At 53.3% G+C, this 24,324-nt stretch overlaps 1 protein-coding gene across 9 annotated transcripts; it reads left to right on the top strand.

Moving 5' to 3' along the window:
* The first annotated feature begins 1,116 nt into the window (after positions 1-1,116).
* On the top strand, positions 1,117-22,835 carry HMGA1 (high mobility group AT-hook 1). 9 transcript variants are annotated; one of them, XM_075909864.2, is made up of 6 exons: positions 1,117-1,496; positions 3,965-4,038; positions 8,977-9,085; positions 11,706-11,786; positions 13,352-13,402; positions 19,630-22,835. In XM_075909864.2, exons 3-6 carry the CDS (start codon positions 8,984-8,986, stop codon positions 19,684-19,686), a joined length of 291 nt encoding a protein of 96 aa, XP_075765979.1. In that variant the 5' UTR covers positions 1,117-1,496; positions 3,965-4,038; positions 8,977-8,983; the 3' UTR covers positions 19,687-22,835. The 9 variants fall into 9 exon arrangements, with proteins under 9 accessions (XP_075765979.1, XP_006115694.2, XP_075765977.1 ...); XM_075909862.2 differs by having other exon boundaries at positions 1,123-1,496; positions 11,703-11,786; XM_006115632.4 differs by lacking the exon at positions 3,965-4,038 and having other exon boundaries at positions 1,119-1,496.
* Positions 22,836-24,324: the final 1,489 nt, after the last annotated feature.

Genomic DNA, 24,324 nt, shown 5'->3' on the forward strand with positions numbered 1-24,324 from the left:
AGAAAATGACAATGAAACTACTTTTAACTGCAGAGTTTGAAGCCCAAAGTCAGAGGAAGAACTTGGATGGGAAAATGATCCTCAGCAAAAGAGAAACGTTCATTTCCTCATCCAGGTGGGGAGAAATGTAAAACATACACAAAAGGCCATAATGGGGGACAAGTGAATTGGAGTTTAAAAATCCTTTCACTTTTAATAGACTTTGATCTTAGAATAACTTAGGTTAAAAAAAATGGGGGCTGGTGGTTTGTAGCTGATCATGTGGGGCTCGTTTTTCCTGATTACCAGCAGCTAAATCATGTTAAAATAATCTAAAGATACATTAAATAATACATTCCTAATGTCACTTTTCCATGTAAGCAATTACCATAGCTACTACACAGATACTATGCAATGGAGAACATGGGTCAGAGGTGGGCTAGAACAATCACAAATAGGAGGGGAGGTGACAAGACAATCTATTGATATTCAGCCCAGGCTGTGGAAAAGTTCCCTACATTACAGTACAGTGTCCTGATCTTTCATTCACCCACCACTGGTGTAAACCAGGACTTACATAGTCATAGAACAGCACAAGCAGGTCCCAAAAACAGGTCCCACCCTTGCTCACAATCAAAATGACTTCATGCATGTAAAAAGGGGGATTTTTGTAAAAAATTGAGGGTCTAAAGCTGCCTGCAAGCATCGCTCTCAAAAATAATAAATAGCTTCATCTCTCAGCCCTTTGCCTGCTACCTATCCCACAGGAACCATACAGAAATCATTTCTCCTTTAAACCAAAGAACAATTGAGGGGCTTTCTTTTACCCTCTTTAAATATTTATGTGTCTAAATGACAACTCTGAAAAACAATTCTCTTCCCCTCTCCTTCATCTTACCAGATTTGTTTTGTTAAAAGGGGGAAGGAGACAGTGGTCCTGGCTGCTCCTGCTGGTTTTTGCTAGTGATGGTTCTTTCTTAGCCATTTTCCACCCACCTTCCAACATTGGCTTTAACCAAGCAGCACTTTTAAATCACCCTTCCCCTCCCCTTCTTTGCATGTTCCCCACCCACTGGTGATGACGTAGCGTCTGCTGAGCTCCACCCTTCCTCAACTAGAAGGGCTTAACACTCCCCTAAGCTTAGCCAGCCTGCCCTTATTTAATTTAGAGTGTGATTTTGCTATTTTTAGTAGCTGGATAGTCCCTCCTGTAAGGCTTGGAGGTTTTTTTTGTTTTTGGTCCCCTTCCTATTTCCCCCTCCCCCCCCCCCCCCCCCCCCGTGCAAATGATTTTGACCCAGCTTCCTTCCTCTTGGAACAATTTTTTTTATTTATATAAATAAGAGAGCCCTGGCTGGTCTGTATATGTATGTGAGTGAGTCCCTGCCTTCTTGTTTCAGATCTGCATTTGCAATCAGCAGCAACCAGAAGGGGGGTTGGGGTTTAATTTGATCACAACACAGACTCACAAGGAAAAAAAAACACAACACCACACAGAGCCGAGACCGAGAGCAATTGTGAGTGTCTGGCCTTTTTTTTTTTTTTTTTTTTTTTTTTCGTTTTGATTTGGGTGGAGGAGGTGTGGGGGGGAGTTGATGTTTCTTTTCGGTTTTTTTTACCATTTTTTAGTAGAATGTGCAGCTTGGGGGGGGGGGGGCTAAAAAATCATTTTCCAATTGCAAAAAAAAAAAGTAATCCTGAAGCCTGCTTGTTTGTTTTTAAGAATTTGCAGAGGAAAACAAGCCAGGCATGCGGAATCGATGTGCCCTTTTGCTTTGCTTCGCATCGTGCATTGCAGTATGCCAGGTGGGGGGGGGGGGGCTTGCACGGGGCTGGAGGGGGGGGGGCAGAAACTGCAATGCTGCCTCTCCACCCTGCTTTATTTTTATCCTTAAAGCACCTGCTTTGGGAGCGGGGGGCCTTTCCTCAGCAGGTCTCCGAGCTGATGGATGGAAGCCCCTCCGGAGACCACCCCACCTGGGCGCTGGGGTGGAGCAGCAGTGGCTGGGGGGGGGGACGCTAGCTTGCAATCGGCTCCGGGCGGCTGGCGGAGTGTGGCCGCTGCAGGGCTCGGGGGAGGGTGGGTGGCTTTGGCTGAGCTCTCGGTGCTCCTGATCCCCCCCCCCTTCCAGCATTTGCGAGCTTTGCAAATACGCACACTCCGAGCCGGTTTCATTTTCAAATCGCGCGACACCGCTTTCCTGCCCCTTCGCCGTGTGTTGTGCGCTGCGGCTCTGCCAATAGCGGCCGGAGCCGGCGGGCTGCCGTGTGCCTTGTGCAGCGGGCAGGTAGCGCGCTGGGACGCCCCCTCTCCTGCCCCTTTAAAGGGGCCGGGCCCGAGGCCATGTCTCTTTCCAGCCGCGACCAGACGGGGGTAAAGCCGCTGCTGGGGGGCGTGCGCGGGGGGAGGGCTCCATTTGCCCCTCCGGCTTGTTCCCATTGGGGACCAGAGAGGTGGATGCTAAGGTCGGTGTGTGCCCATGGAGATGGGGTGGTTTTTAGGGGGGGGTGCATGGCTCTCCCCCCCCCCCCGGGAGGAGGGGGCTGGCACACTCTGCAGCGCCGGGGTGCTGAGCGCGATCGAGCTGCGCTGCCAATCTTGTGTGCGGTGGGAAGTACCAGCACCTGGGATCTCCCACGCGCTTGCCTCCCAGCTGGGGGCCAGGCCGGGTTTCCTGGGGGCTCCAGATAGCCCCCCAGGAAGAGCTCCGCTTCCGCCCCCTCTGGAGGCTGGGGCTGGCCTCAGTGGCAGTCCAAAAGTGGGGAGGGGGGGAACAGACCGTGGCCTGCCCCCGCTGTAAACTTTACCAGGTTTCTTTCCACTCCCGCTCCTTCCTCTTGAGGAGGGGGCCAGCCCTTTCTCCTGGAATCAAGCCATTCTCCAAATGGGTGGCTTTTATTCTACCCTCCAGGGCTTCTGGTGGTGTCTCTTCCTGTGACCTCTCTCTCCCTCCCCCTTCTCACTTCCTTTTATTGTGCTCATTTAAAAGGATTGGGCTGCTCTCGTACAGCATTGGAATGTTCCTAAAGTTAATAGGGATGGAGTTGCATGCACATCCTGTCCGGTCCTTCCCCCTCCAGCCCTCCTCTATTCCTCAATCAAACAGGTTTTTATTTATGCTATTCCCTTGCTGCTGGCACCACCCTGCTTTGATGGTGTCCCTGCGCGGCTGCTCTGCCTTCTTGCACACGATGAGACTGAGATGTACGCAGGAGATGGGTCTCCACTGGGTCTCCCTTTTTGTGTGTGTGGTTCATCTGGGAGGTGGTGACTGGGCCTTGGATCAGCAGGGCTGGTTGCTTGGAATGGTGCTGTGAAACTGGGCTGGGGTGTGGAGACACGCCGGAGGCTTGTGCGTCCGAAAGAACAGCCGGAGTATCAGGTCCCTTCCTCAGGTGTCAGCCAGCCAGCTGCGTGTGTCTGCTGTGCTTTCGCTTCCTGCCCGCGGGGTTCAGGGCACAGCGAGACAGCCATGTGACCTGACTAGCTCCTCCTGCACCACTGACTGCTTCTCTTCGTAAGCCAGAGGCCTGGTCTACACCTAAAGCTTAGGTTGACCTGTGTCCCTGGGGGGCTGTGAAAAACTTCATGCCCTGAGCACTGTGTGTGGTTAGGTGAACCTAACCCCGGGTGTGGAGGTGGACAATGACAGAAGGACTCATCCCTCCACCTAGCTATTGTGGATTAATTAAGATGATGCCACAAAAGTCTTCCATCTACGCCACGGCACTACAGTGGCATGGCTATTGTGTAGACCTGGCCTAGACAGGGAAGAGACCTATGACATCCCTGCACAGATATCCCAGTTTCCCAGTGCCCCATAATGCTGCACTGAGGTTGCCTATCAGAGCTGCTGCAAAAACTGGAAGGGGTTTAGCCCAGAGAAGCTGCAAATCTATTCATGCAGCTTCCTGGATGCTGGGTAGGACCATCTACAAAAGGATTTGTGTTTCTAGCCTACTTCCTGGCTCTCTTTTCCTTCAGGGTAACACAGCTCTGCCAAAAACCTCGCTACTGGCTCAAAATGGGGAGATGGGACCCTGAATTAGCACAGTGGGGTGAGTCCTGCCCCATGCAGCTGCTGGAGAGGGGTTTCTCTGTGGGGCAGAGGGAAGTATGTTGTGAGTCCAGAGCTCTGCATGGCCAGATTTTCAGAGACAGATGCTCAAAGGATGTATCACCTCTGAGAAGCATCCTGGCTTGGAAGGTACCCAAGTGACCATGAATTTAACTTTTAAAAACAAACCAAAACATTAGGGCTGAGCGAGAGAATCCTTGAATAGCTTTTGGCTGTAGTGAGTAATGCATAGGGGTGTTTACATGAGGCTGCGGCTTCTGAGGTTTACTAACTCGTGAGTCACTTCCACAACTGAACATGAGCCCATATGCACTTTTTTTTAAAAACCTAGAAGGCCTGTGCATTCAGGATGCGTGTGTGGTTTCCTTGGGCTTTCATCCCACTATGCAACTTGTTTAGGAATCTGAACTTCCCATTTTGGGCTGTAGCAGTGAAGCCCTGGCGAGGAAGGCTGCATGGATGTCACCACGGGGTGAATTGTGCTGGTGTGAATTGGAGCAAAACTATCCATTGCTGAGGGTAGCCCTCTGTAAAGGGGACCCTGTGTGGTTGCTACAGCTGAGAGAGTAAATGGAACTGAAGCATCTTCAAAACCATTGTGTCTTGTTAGCGCTGCAAAGGCATTGCTAGAGATTTGATCTCTCTGCACAACCGCTTTCAGTGCTAATTAAATGGGCTCCCTGTTTTCCTGGGGGGTTGCGATCAGGTTCCAGGGGGAGGTTGCAAACCTCCTCTTTCTTTATAGCTAGGAGGAAGGTCCTGAAACACTTCTACTGCTGTAAGTTGATGGAATGGGGTCAGATCAGTTTGGAGAAGGTAGAAAACCACTGCCCAAGTACAATGGTCCAGAAGACACACACATGTGATACTTACAGTATATCTGTGCTGCAATTCCAGGACACGACTGCAGCTTATGTTGATGTACCAGAGCTACTTTTAATCTGCTTTTAGCACGTGGATTTGGCGCCGCGAAGTCGCAGTACCACAGGCTGACCACCTCAAGTAATTGATCTGGGTTCCAGGCAGCCTCATATAGCCCATGCCCCTGCTGCCTGGATTAAAGCTAGCTGAAGTATGTATAGGTGAGCTGCATTAGCACCCTGTGATTGCATTGTAGACCCACCCATGCATGGGACTCACCGAACTACAGGAGGTCTTGCAGAACTGGGACCAAACCAAGAAACGTTGCACCCAAATCTTTAGGAGAAAAAATTGGGAGCAAATTGTGAAGACCTCTATTAAAAAATGCCAGGGTGGTGGTGCCCATTTGGTCAGATCTCAGCTAAGGATGGAAGCGACTAGTCGACTACCCGATAAGCAAATGCTTAGCGGGTAGTCGAGTAGGAACACAACTAGTTGGTTCCCCTCCTCCCCCCTGCACCTTGCTGCCTCTATCAGAGAGAGGCAGCAAGGGGGGAGCACAGGCTGGTGCTGGGGGGAGTCAGCTTAAAAGCCAGTTTCCCCGCCTCCCCAGCACCATCTCCGCGGGGGGCAGTGGAGGCAGCGGGGAAATGGTGCGAGCGGGGATTGAAATGCCTCACTTGTGCTGGTCCCACTGCTGCTCCTCTCCCTTTGGAATGTACAAGACTCTTGTACATTTCAAAGGAAGAGGCACAGAGGGGAACCCTAGCCAGCTGCTTTGTTCCCCACTGGTGTGGGTTTCTGCTGCCTCTCTCCCTTTGAAATGTACAGGAGCTGCCCCGGCTCTTGTGCATTTCAGAGGGAGAGAGGCAGAGGGTGCCTCTTGTACATTTCAGAGGGAGAGGCTCAGTGGGATAGTGAGCATCCTCCTTATCAACTAGTCAATGGAATTTCCATCGACTACTCGATTAGCTGATTAATTGAAATTTAACATCCCTAATCTCAGCCCGCTCCCTCCTCCAGCAAGGAGAGCATAGGCATGGTGTATACCTAGAGGTTCCATCTACACTGGAGGCTTCTTGCGCAAGAACTCTTTTGCAGAAGAGTTCTTGTGCAAAAAATCTTCCACAAGAGAGCGTCTACACTGCCATGTCCTTTTGCACAAGAGCTGTGCTTTTGCGCAAGAGCGTCTATGGCAGTGTGGACACTCTCTTGCACAAGAAAGCTCTGATGGCCATTTTAGCCATAGGGGTTTCTTGCACAAGAAATTCATGTTGCCTGTCTACACTGCCCTCTTGTGGAAGAGCTCTTGTGCAAGAGGGCTTATTCCTCATGGGGAGAGGAATAACTCTTCTGGAAGAAGCCCTGTTTTACAACGCTGTACTGTAAATTTACTTGCGCAAGAACGTGCAGTGTAGACAGACGGCAAGTTTTTGCGCAAGAACAGCTGTTGTTGTGCAAGAAGCTGCCAGTGTAGACATAGCCAGAGAGAATGAAATTGCCATAAGGCCACTACTATTGTCTTTAAATATGCAGGGGACCGAACAGACAGACAGACAGACTGCTCTGAATTTGGTTGTTCCAAGACTGGTCCTGTAGCTGTTACCACAAAGGGGCGTGGCTGTATATACCGATTAACCAAGGTTTTAAAAAAAACATTAAAAACCATGAATAGTCCTGCAGCACCTTAGAGTTGAACAAAAAATGTGGATGGTATCATGAGCTTTTGAGGGCACAACCCACTTCTTCATATGAATGGAGTTAAGGTTGTGCCCACAAAAGTTCATGGTACCAACTACATTTGTTGTTCATCTCTAAGATGCTGCAGGACTGGCTGGTGGTGGTTGGTTTTGTGACTTTTTTTTTTTTTTTTTTAAATCAGTTACTCTCACACCTCTGAAACTTTACCAAGGTGCTGGATGGAAATCCATTAGCCCTAGGTGGTCTAGGCACCATAAGGGCTTCCCTTGTGACCGGCTGAGGGGGAATTTGCTGACTGCTCTGGGGCAGATTTAGATGCTGGCGTTGCTTGTTTTCGTGAGCTCAGGGGTTTGTTTCCTGACTGCTGATGCTCCTTTTGGAATTGGACCCCTTCTAGTTGCTGCTGACGAGGAGGTGGCATTGTTCTGAGCACTGGTGGCTAGCGGCTTAGCCACTGGGAAACGGACTGACTTTGTTGAGCAGGGATGGAGGCACACAGAGAATTCGGAGGGAGGAGAGGGGTTGCCGGGGGTCTCCAGGTGCCTGCAGTAAATGCAGGGGGCGCTGCACAGACGGGGGAAGGGATAACGGGAGCAGCAGCTGTGGAGGACAGGGTGCAGGAGAACCCTACCCCCACCAGTGATAGCAGCAGCTGGAGACAAGAAGCATGACAACAGAGAGGCGCCTAGGCCTCCACGGGGAGTCAGGGGGGGAGAGGCTGCCTTCTGCCAGGTTTGAACAACTGCCCCAAGGTGACCTTTGCATCAGCCCCCTCCTGCAGAGGAGACAGTTTTGGCTCCAGTGCTGCAGAGGGGTTACTCAGACTAGATATTTGGGAGCAGGCGCTGTCTCTGGCACTGCATCTGTACAGCACCTAGCAACCTGTCAGGCTAGAACTTCTGCCACTCGTCCGGTTCCTGATTCCTGGCTGGATGTGAGAGTGGCTAGTGCAGGATGCTCTGTCGGTTTCAAGGAGCAGCCTGTGACTTTTCGAGGGACAGTACGGAGATGTGGGAGAGCATCAGGCTGTCTGGACCAGAGGAGCCAGGCACTCTGACTAGGTCAAGGAGCAGGTCCTGTGTCTGTCTAGAGGTGGGGTATTATTGGGATCATCGTGAGACCCAGCAGAGTTAAAGGAGGGCCTGCCGGACAAGGCGCTGGTCTGGGATTTAGAAGATGTGAGCTCCATTTGTGACAGCCACAGACTGAGTGTGTAACCCAGGGCAGGTTTCTTCATCTCTCCACGCCTCCATTGTCCATCTGCACAGCAGGGTTAAATAACCCGTCCTCTGTCGGAGGCTGAAGCAATTAGCCCGGGGGCTGTCTTGCTTTTGCGCATGTAACAGCACCTCCGGCTCTGCAGTACAAACAGAAGCATCAATGCTCTCTGGAGTATTCTCCCCTGAAGCCTTAGGGAAGCGTTGCCGCCACGTTGCACAGGAGGAGGATCGCTGGAATGATAGAATTGGGAGCTACCGAGACCATCTCCCTACCCAGGCAGGATTATTCCCTGGGGTCCTATCTCTGCAGCGTACTTTTCCGTGCTGTAAGTCATAGGGCTCCCCCCACTTTGAGTGGGGAGTAGGGATGCAAAATCCCATTTAAAATGTGAACCAGTTAACTGACCTGTGGCATGCCAGGGTGGTTAGCTGGTTACCCGGTAAGCATGCTGGTAAGGCAGAGCTTACCAGATAACTGGCTACCCCTCCATATCCTGAGGGTGGAGTCTTCCATTAGTCTTCCTGCCTCTTGCTCTCGAGGCTATTTACGATAGTACTGTCTGTGCGTGTTGACGCTCCTCTAAGTAACTAGCGAGTGCATGCAGGGAAGGTTTGCAGGTCGGCACGGGGCGCAGCAGGGGGAGACGATATGTCATTCGCTCCCTCCTTCGCTGACACAGCAGGGCGGCGTGTGGACAACCAGCTGCAATGGACAGGGCTCAGACTTCCCCACGGGGGCTCTGATTTGGGGTGCTTGCAGAGGGGTGGGCAAACGGCGAGGCCCAGACAGCTTTGTGTTCGGAAGGAAACCCCACCTCTTCTCGCGCTGCCGTTCCCCGAGAAAGGTATTGCTGACGGATCCCTCGCCGCTTGTTGGTCTGCCGTCATCGTGGGGGGAGAACCGGCAAGGGGGAGACAAGGGTCTCACGGGACACGGCAGAGGACCAGTGGACTCCAGTTTGTGATTCCGACTGCATGGCTTTCCCATGGGCCGTGCCTGGGACCTTTCCCATGGGCCGTGCCTGGGACCCTTCCCCCCCTCTGTGCCCCCATCACTATGGTGGGGATGCTCATGTCACCAACGTAGAGACCAGCATTGCGCACTTACCCTCTCTCCTTCTCTTGTCCTTTCAAAGAAAGACGATGAGTGAATCTAGTGCAAAATCCAGCCAGCCCTTGGCTTCCAAACAGGAGGAGGACGTGTCTGAGAAGAGAGGACGGGGGCGACCCAGGAAGAAGCCTCAGGTATGGAGAACTGCTTTCTTCCTTGTTCCCAGAGAGGAGATCCATGGGGAAGAAAGGGAAGAACAAGGCCCCTTCCTTACAGACTTTGCAGCCTGGGAGGCCCCGCCTGCCAAACTCAGTCTGGTTGTTAGTGAAGGACTGGGATCCTGGGTTCTCTCCTCAGCTCTGCCGCTGCCTTGCAGCCACCTTGGGCAAGTTACTTAACAATATGGAGCTGCTTCCAACATCAGCGAGGACGGCTGGATCAATTCTTACTGAGCTTTCATCCCCAGACCGAGCACGGGGCAAAAAAAATAGCCTCTATTGCTGGGTAAGATTAAAGTCTGGCTTCTGAGCGAGGGCCATTTGGCCCTCTCCAGCAGGACCTGAGGCCAAGGCAAGGAGAAGAGGCAGCAATAAAGCACAGACAGAAGGGACTTTAAGGGAAAAGTAACATTCACCCTAGGGATGAACAGAACAAAATAACTGGGGTTCCACAGAATATATTCACTGGCATTGGGAATCATGCCATGGGAGCTAACACATGCACACCTTGTCTTCCTGCTACAAACGTAGAAACCCTGGCTCTCTTTATTACATGTGGCTAGCAGGGACCTCCAGGAACTTCTTACAGAGTAAGGGGATGGAAAGATATCTCCTTTCCCAATGCCTTCCCTCTCTGCTTCTCTTCTCTGCTGCAGTTGTGGCTGCATTTCTGTAGGCGTATGGTTTTTGAGTGACTTGGAATTGTGTAAACATAACATTCTGCTCCTGGCTGTGCCCACGGTCCTCGGGAAACTCCAACTAAGCACCAGCTGTCCGAACAAAATGACCACAAAGGTTTTAGGTCCAATAGGGAAACCTGCTGGGATTCCTTTGCAGTTCTACCTCTAGTTCAGCTGAATTGATGGGAGCCACCCTATAGGTAAGACTTGTGCAGCTGGCCCCATTTTTATGATCCTGACAACAAAACTTGCTTTTCAGCACGTTTCGTTCCCTAACACTGACTAAAAACACAAACGCTGTCTCCTCTGCACTAGGGCTCCCGTGAGTCCGGTTGAACCACTGGGAATTTCATTGTATAAGTTTCTCTTGTGTCCGGCCCAGCTGCTAACTCTCTGATTTCTCTGCCGTGCCGCCAACACAATTAGTTCGCAAACCATGTATAACTTCTTACGGCAGAACCTGAAACAGGATTGGCTAAACCTGCACAGAAGGGAAAAGTCCCCTATTCACCACCTGGAACTGCAGCCACTAACTAGCAACCAGTAGTCTGCTCAAACTGGGGAACTTTAGGACCAGCTGGGTTCAGCTGACGATGGTGTAGTGCCTATGTAGATGAGGCCCTCAAAGCATTGTGCTAAGCAGACATGTTACAGGTGCACGGAAAGAGCACGCAGCAAGTTGGTGGCAAAACAAGGAAGGGAACTCAGGTGTTGCAAATTTCCCTCTTCTTTTGGGTTTCTTGGGGTCAAAGTGCAGCGTCTGCAGGATTCCCATGTAGCATTCTAATTTCTGGAGCATATCATTCCTTTGGCCCTTTTATTGCTGCAATATTAGCTCCAGCATAGACCCAGGGAGCTGGGGAAGCACAGGAAATCTCGAGCACGTCTCCTTCAAAAGCGCAGCACTTACATCTGAGCTCAGCCAGGGCCGTTTCTCCACATGGACACCAGCCTAACTAAGAGCAGCAACTGCCCTGAGCCAGCTGCTCCTTCCTCTTCCGGCTGGTGGAATATCTGCCGAGCCGGGCCGGGATTCGGGAGGTGGGGGCAGGGCGGCCGGTGTTGGATTACTGGCTTGCTAATAGCTGCAGCTATAAACAGAAAGCGCCTGGGTATTAGACACTGTGGCTGTGACATCAGTATCTCCTGGTGGAATGCATAATTCACAAGATTGGGATTTTTATCAGTCTCTCGGCATTGAAATGTCAGGGGGCTCCTCCCTGGGCGATGGACTCTTGGGTTAAGTTTTTTAAAGGGAGATACCCTGGTACCTGCTCCAGAAATCAGTCCTGTGCTGTTCTCTCTTCGGTCTCCAAATTGGGGAGGAAAAGCAGCCTCTTCTGGGAAGGGTCAGGCCTCCTCCCTCACCCCTCCAGCCACCAATGGGCCGTTCCACCAGAAGTCCAGTCGGCTTTGTCCTACGTCCCTCCTGTTTGCGGCGCGACAGGTGCATTCTCTCCGCAGCAGCATCCCTTGAAAGCAGAGCTGGTCTAAGTGCAGGCCTGCTGTGGCCATCCATTCCTTTGGAAACTACAGGTCCCAGCATGCATTGCTCCCTCTTGAGCTGCCTCTGCCGCTGTGAAAATCCTACCCAGGTGTATTGGTTGGTAGCTGCGCCCCTCCTCTCCCCCCACGTCCCCACGCACCCTCTTGTGTTGTATCCCACCCCCCGCCAAATATTAAGATCGAAGGGGACTGGTGGAGTGCCAGGCTGTGAGCGTTTCTGTAACCGAGGCTCCTACGTCTCCTCCTGCGCCGGGACTCAGATCCCCTTTGTTTTGCTGGGATTCCTTCCTTTCCACGGCTCCTGGCCTTGTTGCAGTGGGATTCCCCATGGCTGGGCACGTGGGTTTGGTCCAGCCCTGCCTCTTCAGATCTGGGTGTCTGCTAACAGCCCCGTCCTTTGTCTCCAGCAGGAACCCAGCGAGGCGCCAACCCCCAAGAGACCACGTGGCAGACCAAAGGGGAGCAAAAACAAGGCCAGTTCTAAAGGCAGGGTAGGTACAGGAGAGAAACCCTCCCCAGCCGCGGCGAAGGACCAGTTGGGTTCAGCCGATGATGGTCCGGTGCCGGTGTAGATGAGCCTTTCCAAGCACCGTGCTAAGCTGGCATGCTACAAGGGCATGCAACAAAGCTAGGAAGGGAACGCGGACGTCACAAGGTGTCCCTGTCCCTTGGCTTTTTGGGGGGGCCAGACTTCTGCAGGGAGGAACCGCCTGCCCCTTTGGAGAGCCCCTACGTGGCTTTCCGCCCCTTCTCCGCCATCACTAATGCAGAGCCTGGGAACTCCTCGTTCCAGGAGGTCACTGGTGCTTGTGTGGGGAGCTGGCAGGCGGAAGAACACGAGGGTCCCTCGGTCTCGTCACGTGAAGCCATTTGCTTCCAAATGGGAAAGCAGATGGGATTGGTTTGTCGGTGGGAGCATGGGCTCCGTGTGCAGCATTTGGGCCACTGGGGCTTGCATGGTCACAGCGGGGCAGGGAAGAAAGGGGGCCCCATAAAGCAGGGAAACCTGGCCCTTCTGCAGGGACGTCGGAGGTGAGACAAGAGGAAATTCTTACCCCAGACTCTGGGCTGCGATACGATGGACAAGGGGAGAGCTCACATCCGATCTTCAGTTTAACTGCAGCCTTGAGCATCTCACCAAACCCAGATTCCGCAGCCTCCACTAGTCGCAGGTTTGCTCCTAGCTACTGCTAGGCACGCACTCCCTGGGTCTCTTCCCCAGGCCTGTGAAAGGCATTCAAGAAGGGAGCAGCTCTGGAGGGATATTTATCTCCTGATAAATGGGAAGGTTACATTGGAAGGGGGAGGCAAGCATTAGAACACCTGTGTTCCATTCCTGCTGCAGGGGTCCTTGGACAAGTCACTTTCTCCTGTGCCTCGGTTTGCCCACCTGTGAGATGGGAATAATGATACCCAGCACTGAGAAATGTGCTTTCAGATCCTCACTTCGTAGAAGGACAAAGTGTGATCGTGCGGGAGGGGGGTGCCTAGGGAGGAATCGGTGGCAGCAGTGACCCAGGCATGTCGTGCTGCTTTGCCCGAGGTCGTGTGTGTGTGAGGAAGGAGGATGAGGTTACCAGCTCCCTTTCCCCCCTCCCGCAGGAAGTCTGTGAGGACAGGCTATATAAACGACTGGGAGGATGAGACATCATTGTGCTTATACGTGGGGGAAGGCAGGGGAGAGACACGGAAGGTTCGGGGAATGTGGTTTGTGTATGTGTTTGTCTTACAAGCTGTTTTGAAAACATGCGACTCATATCCTGCAAAGTTCTCTGAGTCATGGGGCCGGGACCCGGCCCTCAAATGCTGGAAAATAACTTGAAGGATGGGGGGAAGTAGGTGGGGCAGCAGCTGCAGGGCAGCCTGGGAACTGCCACATGTGTGATGAGTTTGGCAAGTCGTTGTGGCAGGGAAGGGGGGGAGAGAAAGGATCGACCATTGTGCCACCTGAACTAGAAAAGGACCGAAATCAGCATCACGAAGATTTCCAAGGGTGGCGGTGAGGGGGAGTTTCTTCCATCCCCTCTCGGAACTTAAACATTCTTTTTGTGTTTAGAAAGCTGCAGTAACACCTGGGAGGAAACCTCGAGGCCGGCCCAAAAAATCAGTAAGTGGCTCTTCCTTTCCTCCTCGTTCCCCTCCGAGGCCGGATTCTGCAAGGTGCTAAGCCCCGCTCTGCTCCCGGTGAATTGAGAGGGTGCGCTGCCCCACAGAATCAGGCCTTTGCTCAGATGCAAGATGGGAAAAGAGGGCTGCTTCTTGCACAGAGGAAGCCGGTCTGGAGGGGAGAGCGCGCATCCCTGCGCAGAATAAATTTTATTATGTGCACTGAGGCATGTGCAGATGTGCACCACCAATAGAAACACACTGCTGGCTGTGGGCGCTCTGCTAATCAACGGGGCGGCCTTTGACTGTCTCCTGGGTGGCCAGTGGAGCTCACTGCTTGCAGGGAACACTGCTGCCTGGTGTCTCATGCTGCAGGTGGATGGCTTTGCCTCTCTGCTGCACTGAGAGCTGGCCTTTGTCCTTGAGGATTTGCAGGTGGCTAACACACATCCTGATGCTGGCTACTTTGTATGGGCACCAGTGCTGGCAATTTGCTGCGTTTCGTGTCATAGCCCCTGTATTGCTGATGGCAATTCTCCTTGGGCACCAGAAGTTGCAGGAGGATCTGAGGTCTGCCATTGTGAATTGCGGTGAGAACCACGCAGTTCTCGGCAGCCCCGCACTCCACTACTTCGCAGCCCTGGCAGCACAACAGAGTAGAAGGGGCAGGGGTGCAAGGCCCTGCGTCTCTGGGCTGGACATCAGCCACCAGGGCTGTGCCCTCACTACGCAGAAGGCATACAGTTGTGTCCTGGTGCTAGCAGCTCCTGGGGACCTGTGTGGTCCTGTACCGGGGAGATGCAATTAAATCTCTGGGCGGGAAGTTCTTTGGCTGCAGCACAGAACTAGCAGCAAGCTAGCATGGGTGCCAGATGTCCTTGGAGGCAGGCTAGGGTATACCTTAGGGTGTGGTGCAATGTACTGTGGCGAGGACAGTCACATCCTGGTGCCGGATGATGCTCAACAGAACACAGCATGCGGGGGAGGGACGGTGTTGTCTCTGGGCCAGAGGGCTCCTGGGGGCTAAACTGGAATAGCCTAGGTACTAATCCACCTCTCTGTGGTCCAGCAGAACCCGACCCGGCTGCAATTAGCTCCGTGTTCTTCCCCTGTTCCCGGCGTGACTAACAGGAAGTGGCTTGTTCCCTTCAGCTAGCTGGCACAGGCCTGCCCGAAGCTTAGTGGTGTGTTACCAGGGTGACATTCCTGCTGCGTGAGTGTGCAGCAAATTCCCCTCTGCCCCCCTCCACCGCTCCTCTTTCCCTTTCCCAGCCGCTGTGACGCTCCGGCTGTAACGCAGACCCTCCCGCCGGGCCCTGGCAGGCCCCGCTTCCCCCAGCCGCGATAAGCTACTGCAGCAGCCCCACCCTTCCCCTCCCGCAGGCTATCTGCTGCCCTCAGGAGCACTCTGCTGGCTCTGCTAGCGCTGCAGGAGGCTGGTTTTCTCGCTTCTCTCCGGGTTATGGCAGCCAGATCGCCTTGCACAGCCAGCTCTGATAGCCTGGCCATGGGGGGCACCCCGCCAGCAGTACTTGGATCTCTCCCACCTGCCCCTCGTTGCCTCATGGCTTCCTCTGCATCCTGCCAGCCCCCTGGGGGTTCCACTACGGGCTGTCTCCTGCCACCACCTCCAGTTGGTCCTTTCTTCGTACGCCCTGCAAATTCCTCTGGCCAAACTAAGCGTGGCTCCGCTGTGGGGGCCATACTGCACAGCAGACCCGTCACACTCGCCCCTCCCTCAGCCCCGGCTCAGCATGTTGCAACGTCACCCCAGGCAGGAGCATCCTTGCAGAATGGGCCGTGCTTACCTGCTGCTGGCTGGCTGGAGTGTCCTCCCAGCCCGTGAGCAGCGAGGAGGGGAAGGAGCCGGTGCTGTTGCTAGATTGGGAAGGCTCACCGGAACGCAGCTGTGAAGGGAGTTTGTCTGGAAGCTCAGAGCAGGGATAACAGCAAAGCTGGTGCGCGTGGTCGCTCGCTCTTCCAGACGTAGGTTCAGATCCCAGCCTGGAAAGCGGGGGGGGGGGTTTGTTCGAGGCTGGTCAATGAGGAAAATGCCTACCTTGCCAAATGCTGGGCCCTTCCCAGGCTCAGTCAGGCCTGAGGGTGCGCTTAAGACAGTCGTAGGCAGCCAGCAGTCCATCGGGGTTCTGTGTGCGGCCCGTGAGAGATTTTGTTTACCGTTGCCCACGTGCAGGGTTGCCAGATTCTGCTGGGTTCTGTCCATGCATTTTTTCCTACCCGTGTTACTAAAGTGATACGTGCAAAGCCAGAGCGTGCAAAGTGAGGGGCGTGCTGATTGCACCCAACACTGAGGCTATGTCTACACTGCAGGCTGCTTGCACAAGAGTTCTTGTGCAAAAGGTCTTCCACAAGAGCATGTCCACACTGCCATGTGCTTTTGCACAAGAGATGTGCTTTTGCGCAAGAGCGTCCATGGCAGTGTGGATTCTCTTGTGCAAGAAAGTTCTGATGGCCATTTTAGCCATAGGGCTTTCTTGTGCAAGAAATTCATGTTGCCTGTCTACACTGCCTTCTTGCGGAAGAGCTCTTGCACAAGAGGGCTTATTCCTCGTAGGGAGAGGAATAACTCTTCCGGAAGAAGCCCTCTTTTCCGACACTGCACTGTAAATTTACTTGCGCAAGAACACGCGTGCAGTTTAGACGCTCTGCAAGTTTTTGCACAAGAACAACTGTTCTTGCGCAAAAAGCCTGCGGAGTATAGGTAGCCAATCTGTAAAAGGCCTGCGCTCCCTCTGCGTCTAATCAAAGTGCTGCTACAGTCCAGTATAGGGATGTAAGTGACTAGTTGACTATCCAATAAGCAAAAGCTTATCGGATAGTCGACTTAAAAGCCGTTTCTCCCCAGCGCGGTCTTCTGCTGGCTCTTTAAAAATTAGAAGCACAGTGAGGGGGACCCAGCTGATTCCTGGCTCGGGCCGGGTCTCCCCGCTGTGCTTCAGCCTTTTAAATGTATTAAGAACCTGCCATTTAAAAGGCAGAGCTGCAGTGGGGTTAGCTCCCAGGCCCAGAAGCTCACCCAGCTTGTAGCTCCTCCAATTATCGACTAATTGACCAGATGATGGAAAATTCATCAGCAAGTTGATTAAACTAAATTTAAGTTCCCTAGTGCAGTCAGCACCCCCTGCAAATTCTAGGCGCAGTTAGAAAACCTACCCTATCGTGGGAGGGGGTCTTGGTTACAGTCTAGTGGCCCGCTGCCTAGCCTAGGTTGCCCATTGCTGGCTTTAGATCTAGTAGCGAGATAAAGCCACAAGGGACTGTTATGCAGGAGGCCGGACTAGGTCATAACACAGGCTGTCCAGCTGTCCCTAGCATTCCGGTGTGGTAAAGGGTAGGGGTGTTCAGAAGCAGTTAACTAGGTAATGGTGTAACCCACTGAACTCTTAGCAATGCCACGCAGCCAGCTCTGCAGTAGGAAGACTGGGCTGCAGGGCTGGCAGCCCGCGTGCGCCAGGAGCTGGCTCGCACCTGCTGACCTCGTTCCTAAGGAGCTGCGGCCTCTGCAGTGTAAGCTTTATTCTGCAGAGCCCACAGGGCAGCAGCCAGCTTCCAATGCCCACGGGCTCCCACCTGCAGCCCCGCACTGTGGGCCTGGGAGCGGGGCCAGGAGCTGGCGTGTAACCGATAAGCCTGTGCGTATTGCTTTACCGTTTAAACGGTTCTACTGTTACGTCCCTAGTAAAGGGACAGAGGCGAGGGGGGCTGCCGTAGCAATAGCAGCAGTGGGGCTGGACTGGAACGGCATCAGGTCTAACACAAAGTTCACTGCCTCCCTGAAACTTGGACAATCCCTAGCCGGACTGGTCCCCCTAGCCTGGCAACTGGTCTCCGGACAGCGGCCAGTACCAGGTGCTTGAGAGGGAATGAACTGAGCAGGCCCTCGTCCCCTGAATGCCATATTATTTCAGCAGAGTCTTTGGCTTGGAAACCTGCAAATTCCCTTGCAGGCTCCCCGGGGGGGCTGTTTCCTACCCCCCAGAAACTCTCCAACCGAAACCGCTGTCTGAATGGCCAACGATTCGGCCTGCAAGCAGGGCCTTGGCTTTGTCCAGCCGCAGGATCTTCTAGTCAGTTTCCTCGCTCTCCAGGTGGGGCTGCCAGCCCCCTTTTCCATTCTGGGTTGCCCTGGTTTTGCTGGTTAACCACAGTGGGCTGCCCAGGGGCACAGAAGGGTTAATCCTGGGCCCATCAGTCACTTCCTTCCTTCCTTCGCTAAGTGAGATGCTCTGTGTCACTGGAACACTCTGTATGGAATTGGCAGCTGCTTTCCATACCGGCTTCCGCGGGCCGGAGTGTTTGTTTTATGAATGAAACGCGAGGAAGTGGAGGCTGCTGACTCACTCTCACACTCAGCCCTGACTCAGACTGTTTTGAGTGTTGCTTTAAAGAGAGCCGGGCGGAGGAGTGTGTTTCAAGGAATGCTGCTGCTCCGCCTCACGCCATGACTGTGGCACTGGGCCCAGGGCTCCTCCAGCAGTGCCGGCGAGGGCTCCTTGCCCGTTGGCAGGAGGGGGTGGGCCAGGGACAGCGTGCGCCCTCTGAGCGGGCGAACAGAGGTGCTTGCGAAAGGGGAGGAAGAGCACAAAGGGGTTGTAAAAGGGCCAGTAGCTTTCCAGCTGCTGCTGGGGCCCCTCTTGTGGCCTCCGGGCAGCATTACATCTAGCAGCTGGAGATGGTTTTTTGTTGGACTGTTCCATGTCCGTGCCAGTTACTAGTATTTCGTGGTTTTGCTATAGCAGAGGCCAGACAACTACTTGGGAGCAGGGCCCTGCGGTGCACTGCGCCACATGAATACCTGAGACTGGCCCTGCCCACCTCTCCCGGCACAGCTCTCCTCCCCTGGCCCCGCCTTCCGTCCCCAGGCTGTACCAGGAATCCATTCCCGGGGCTGTTGGAAGCACAGAAACTGGGGGGGTTTCTTGGCAGAGGCGCTATTGCTGAATACACCAAGGCTACATCTACACCGCAGGCTTTTTGCGCAAGAACGGCTGTCCTTGCACAAACTTGCAGAGCGTCTACACTGGACACATGTTCTTGCGCAAGTAAATTTACAGTACAGTGTCAGAAAAGAGGGCTCCTTGCGCAAGAGTTATTCCTCTCCCCATAAGGAATAAGCCCTCTTGCGCAAGAGCTCTTCCACAAGAAGACAGTGTAGACAGGCAACATGAATTTCTTGTGCAAGAAACCCCTATGGCTAAAATGGCCATCAGAGCTTTCTTGTGCAAGAGAGCGTCCACACTGCCATGGGCGCTCTTGCGCAAAAGCACTAGGCAGTGTGGATGCGCTCTTGTGGAAGACCATTTGCACAAGAACTCTTGTGCCAAAACAGTTTGTGCGCAAGAAGCCTGCAGTGTAGACATAGCCCAAGAGTCATGTTCTGTTGCAGTCATCAGTGAGAATGATTTGGGGGCTGGAGCGTGTGACCCACAAGGAGAGGCTGAGGGATTTGGGCTTATTAGTCTACAGAAGAGAAGAGCGAGGGGGGATTTGATAGCAGCCTTCCACTGAAGGGGGGGAGAAGTGTCTAAAGTAGGGTTGTTTAAAAACTAGTTGACTATCCAAAAAACATTTGCTTTGACCAGTCGGTTTAACTAGTTGATTTCCCCCATCATCTTGCTGCCTCTGAGATAGAGGCAGCAAAGGGTGGAATGGGGTACTTCAAAGTGGCAGTGCCGCACAGCTGTTGGCGCTGCCACTTTGAAACCCCAAGGCAGCATTTAAAAGGGGCAGTTGCTACACAGCTGATCTGTGGATCAGTTGTGCTGCGGCTGCCCCTTTAAAACTCCACTTCTGATGTTTCAAAGGGGCAGCTGCTGTGGAGCCTGGGGTCAGCTGGGAATCCCCAGCTGATCCCAGTCTCCGTGTAGCACTTCCCTGGAACCTGGGGAACACGGCACTTCCTCAGCTCACGCTGGGCTCCTAGCACCATGCAATGTAGCATGGAGCCCAGGGTCGGCGGGGAACTCTGAGTCCCCTGCTGACCCCGGGCTCCATGGCTTTGAAATGCACAGGAGCCCCTGCTGGAAACACTTGTGCATTTCAAAGCAGGCACCCGCATGCATCCTGGAGTCAACGGGACTTCCTGCTGGCCTCTGGCTGTACGCGGAGTTCCACGTTCCTCTTTGAAATGTATAGGAGCCTCCGCTGCCCTACGCTGACCTGGAGACAGACAGCTCAGGGGCTTCCTCACTCCTCCTTCTCTTTCAGCAAAAGGACGAGGAGGAGGTGAACGTATCCCAGGAGTCGTCCGAAGAGGAGCAGTGAAAACGCTTGAGCCCGGCACTACCTCATCAATCAACTTACCAATTTCTCGTCACGTACTTGGACTGAGGAAGGAACAAAACAAAACAAAAATCCTAGGTGGGATTTTTTGTTTTTTTTTTCCCTCCGCAACTTTCTCACACTCAAAACAGCAGCAGCACTGGAGTACAGATCAAACCGACGGAGCAGCCGTCGCGCCGGCCGCCGTTAACGTGAAGGGAGAGAACGGTCTGTTTCACTTCCTTATTGGACAGGGTTAAACTTTAGCCGACTGATTTTACGTAGTTTCTTTTGCTCCTGGTGAAATTCACTGAGGGAAGGTTCCTTTAGCCCTTGTGACTTTGTCCCAACACGCTTCTTGGCAGGGAAAGGAGAGCAGGGGACCGGTTAGAGTTGGCTGTATAGTTTAGTTTTCTTTTTCTGTTTTAAACTAGTTGGAGACAGGTCTGTCGCACATGCCCCCAGTCTTCTTTCTGCACCCCTTGTCTCTGTTGCAGAGGTGGTCGACTTCCCAACCCAATGCTGCTGGTTCAGGAGTGGGAGGATGGTACGGTAGGTTTGGTATAAATGGCCTTCTCTCGGATGAATGCATGTGAATTCCTCCCCTCCCGCCAGTAGAGGCCAGGGGAGCAGTACGCTTTTGCCCTCTGCAGCTCATTTGAAGCGGTGCCCCACCTTTCAAGCTTCAGCCAACCCCCCTTGTAGAGGGGAGACCCTAAAGCTGCTGCTAGCATGCAGTAGAGATGAGCAGCAAATGCAGGGAGGAAGATGGGCTGGCTGAGAACAGCTCCCCCCTGAGTATTTCAAACTCCCTTGTTGCTCACGGCCGCAGAAGTGGCTGGCGTTTCCCTGGCTTGCCTCTATTTCCCTCCACTGCAATGGGCTGGCCCGCCCTCCTCCACAGCTGGCCCAGAGGGGAAGATTTGAAGGCGGAGAGTTGAGAGAGCTTGAAGGAATCCCCCTCTCCTGAGTCCAACTCCAGCTGTGCTCCCCAAAGCCCTGTGCTAGCCTAGAATTCAGCAGAACCTTCATGCTGGTAGGTTTCCCCTTTGGGAAGCAGGGCTGAGCGTTCAGATCACGGTGGGGGGAAGCGAACGATAGTGACTCCCTGGCAGGGTGCAGGAGAGGCTCTGAGCCATGGCTGCGTGCTAATTGTTTCGGGTCAGCCAAGGCATGTTCTCTTAGGACGGGCATGTGACTGTGCCCAGCTCTGGGTCTAGGACAGAAGATAATGGCTGTAGAGCAATGGCCAGGGATTCAGAACTGGGGCCTCCTCTGCCTCTGGCTGACCTGCACCAAGTCACTGTGCCTGTGTGCCTCAGTTTCCCCATCTGTAAGATGAGGATAATGATCCCAACTGCCTTTGTAAAGTGCTGGGAGAGCTGCAGCTGAACAGCTCCAGGCAGGAGCTAGCAGGTACAGTGTTACCGTCGCTTGCCTACGGAGCAGCCCGGGGCTGATAGTTCTATCTCCTCTGTGCAGTCCGGAGAGTACCGCTGTGGCTTGATGCTGGAGCACGGAGCAGACCTGGTGCAGGTCCCAGCTGGCCATGGAACCTACCCAAGACACAATCGCAAGCCTGGAAGCAGGGCGCTGCCAGCTTTGTTTGCATTACTCTCGGGCAGAGCTTAAAACTGCCCTGTTGCCATCTTGGGAAAACCTTCAAGGCTCAGTGCTCGAAACAAAAGGGTAATTGTTCTTCAGGTGCAGAGCCCACCCATCCCTGGCGGTCCTGGTAGCGGAGCACTAATGCTGTTCATATCCCTCCTTCCTGCTTACAGAAGCAGGCTTCCCTCTCAACAAAAGACAGGGGGCCTGGCTGCGCACCGTAGAGTTAACATTGCTGCCTTTTCGCTTCAAATTTCCCCCATCCCCGGCCTACAGGCAGTCTGCACCAGGACCAGCCTCGGAGTTTCTGCCATATAGAGGGGAACGCCTGCCAGGGGCGTTTTAGTTACACTTGTACTCTCTGTCCAGGTTTCAGTGGATTTCTTTTTTTAAAGTTTTTTTGTTTGTTTGTTTTTTCCTCTCCTTCATTCACAACTACCTCTGGATAATTTAAGTTCCATTCTCTTAACCATAGATATGCTGCTGCTGTTACTGCTGCTCTACTGGTTACAACAGTGATATTAGTCCAACATGGTCTTTCTGGTTTATATTCCCTCCACACACACACACACGCTTCCCTTCTCTGGCAACCATTTGGTTACAGGAGGGAGCCAAAGTCAGCTGGACAGGGTCTTTTTTTTTTAATTATTTTAAAGCGCTAGGCTGCTCTAGTATGAAAAGGGACACAGCCTTTCATGAGGCGGGGTGAAGGGTTCCCGGCAGCCTTCTCCCCAGGCTTTCCCGCCAACGCTAGCGAAACATGGCAAAGCAGCAGGACTTCACCTGTTCCCCACCAGCCGTTAGTGCTTGCAGGTGGGGAAACTGCCTCCCTCCCCCCATCTCTCTGCCCCCGTGGGATTATCTCTCCACAGCCATGGCCTGAAAACTTTCCCCGGCTGCTCCACAACACTGAACGGGCAATGTTGCTGTTGAGAGAGAGGAGCAACCCAGGTCAGGTGTCCCACTGGGCCTGACGAGCAGAGGAGCCAGTCCCTGCCTCCTTTTCCCCACCTGCCACTGGCCAAGGGGGGGGGGGGGGGGAGAGCATACAGTGTTTGAGGGGTGCGTCAGCAAGGCGAGCACCATAGCCGGAGGGAAGGGCGTCAGCACAACAGTGCTGCTTTCAGCAGGCGAAGGATGGGCAGGGGTGCTGTTCTTTGCTCATTAAGTCATACCAGGACGTTTACACTTCTCATGCGCCAGGCCTCACGGCTGGGGGATTAGACTAAGCCGGGAAGCACTTGAGTGTCTGCCTGCAATGCTCTCGGGCGGCCTCTGAGATCCCTTCGCTACACTCCATCCCTTTAGACACGACCAACTGCAACAGAGCTGGAGGTTATTGCTAGGAGGAAGCCCCGAGGAGTGAAACCAGTGAAAAGCACCTGTTCAGCAGGTGGGGGTTGGGGGGGGCACCCATCCATGTGGACGCAGCGGCTGGAGAAAGCAGGCAGGCAGTAGGAAGTGGGGGTTTTTGGTCCATTGTTAAAGACCTTTTGGTTTCCTATTTGCAGTTACTTGAATAAAACATTTTATGGATGTTTCCAGCCTCCCTGTCTGTCCTAGTTGGTGGGTTGGTTTAAGAGCAGCACCGAGCCCCTGCCACAGATCAGCCGGCTTTCTACCTGGTAGGGAGGCCCTGCTTTTCCATCTACATACAGAGACGCTACCTCTACACTGGCACCCTTTTCCGGAAATGCTTAAAATGGAACAGTTTTCCGTTATAAGTATTTCCGGGAAAAGCGCATCTACATTGGCAGGATGCTTTTCCGCAAAAGCACTTTTTCCGGAAAAGCATCCGTGCCTATGTAGACGCGCTTTTCCGCAAAAAAGCCCCGATCGTCATTTTCGCGATCGGGGCTTTTTTGCGGAAAAGAAATCTGGGCTGTCTACACTGGCCCTTTTCCGGAACAGTTTTCTGGAAAAGGACTTTTGCCCGAACAGGAGCAGCGTAGTTTTTCTGGAAAAGCACTGATGATTTTACAGTAGATCGTCAGTGCTTTTCCAGAAATTCAAGGGGCCAGTGTAGACAGCTGGCAAGTTATTCTGGAAAAGCGGCTGATTTTCTGGAATAAGTGGCCAGTGTAGAGACAGCCACACAGCGCAGAGCAAATGGCTGCTAGCCACTCACCTTCCCACGGCTTCAGGCAACTAGGTGAGTGCAACAGCACTGGACACATGGCCCTTCGAGCAAAGAGCCACAAGGAGGGCAGGAGCATGAACGTGGGCGGCAGCTGGTAGCAGCAGGACTCTAGGCAACAAGTCACTTCTGAGCACTCTTGGCCATATCCCCAGCAGCAAGGGATGTTCCTTCTGCATCTGACTCCCAGGTCTGTCAGCTGAGGCAACAGTGGTGCAAGCAGACTGGGATTTCTGGCAGCAAAAGGCTTCTCTTTCTCAGGCTGCAGAACATGTACAGTTCCACACAAGGCCCACTCTGTGCACTCTCCTTGGGAGTCCACAAACGCAGCAGCTGGGACCAGTGGGAACTTCGAGTCCCAGTCACTTGGAAGCTAGTAGATATACTCGACAGGTATCGCTGACACAAAGTTGCAAGGCCCACTTTGTACGATACCTATTGTCAAACAAAAGAAAATGGCGAGGAGACAGCTAAACGGTCAGCATTAAGGTGGGCCACGCACCCTAATTGAGGAGTGTGACCCTAACATTGCATTTCCTGGGTTTCTAACATTTGGGGGGTTCGCTAATGTTAATGTGCATTTGAATTACTAATGTAGGTCTGCAATTTGAGCAGGACTGTATCCCAAGATTGGTTTGAGTGGCTAAGGGCTGTGCAGTGTTGATCTCTATATATTTTTCAAGCTCCCTGCCACCCCGTTTGAAGGACAAACAGAAAGGGCCTTTTTACTCCAGGATCACCCAGCTGGGGAGGGGAGAGATCTGGCACTGAGTCTCAGCCACATGCAACCGGCAGGCATGAAGCACTCAGTATTAGCACCCCTCTCCATGGCAGTAAGGGCAGGGGCAGTGGAGTGCGAGGAGCATACTGGGCATAAGGGATTCAGCAGACAGGGC

Source organism: Pelodiscus sinensis, chromosome 27, assembly GCF_052426305.1.
Source record: "Pelodiscus sinensis isolate ZL-2025 chromosome 27, ASM5242630v1, whole genome shotgun sequence".
Classification (NCBI taxonomy): Eukaryota; Metazoa; Chordata; order Testudines; family Trionychidae; genus Pelodiscus; species Pelodiscus sinensis.

Excerpts from the sequence above, each read along its gene's own strand:
- HMGA1 (XM_075909859.2), top strand. The coding sequence starts at position 2,324 with ATGTCTCTTTCCAGCCGCGACCAGACGGGGGTAAAGCCGCTGCTGGGG. Across the intron at positions 11,787-13,351 it reads AGGCCAGTTCTAAAGGCAGG|AAAGCTGCAGTAACACCTGG; the intron begins GTAGGTACAGGA and ends TTTTGTGTTTAG. Across the intron at positions 13,403-19,629 it reads GAGGCCGGCCCAAAAAATCA|CAAAAGGACGAGGAGGAGGT; the intron begins GTAAGTGGCTCT and ends CTTCTCTTTCAG.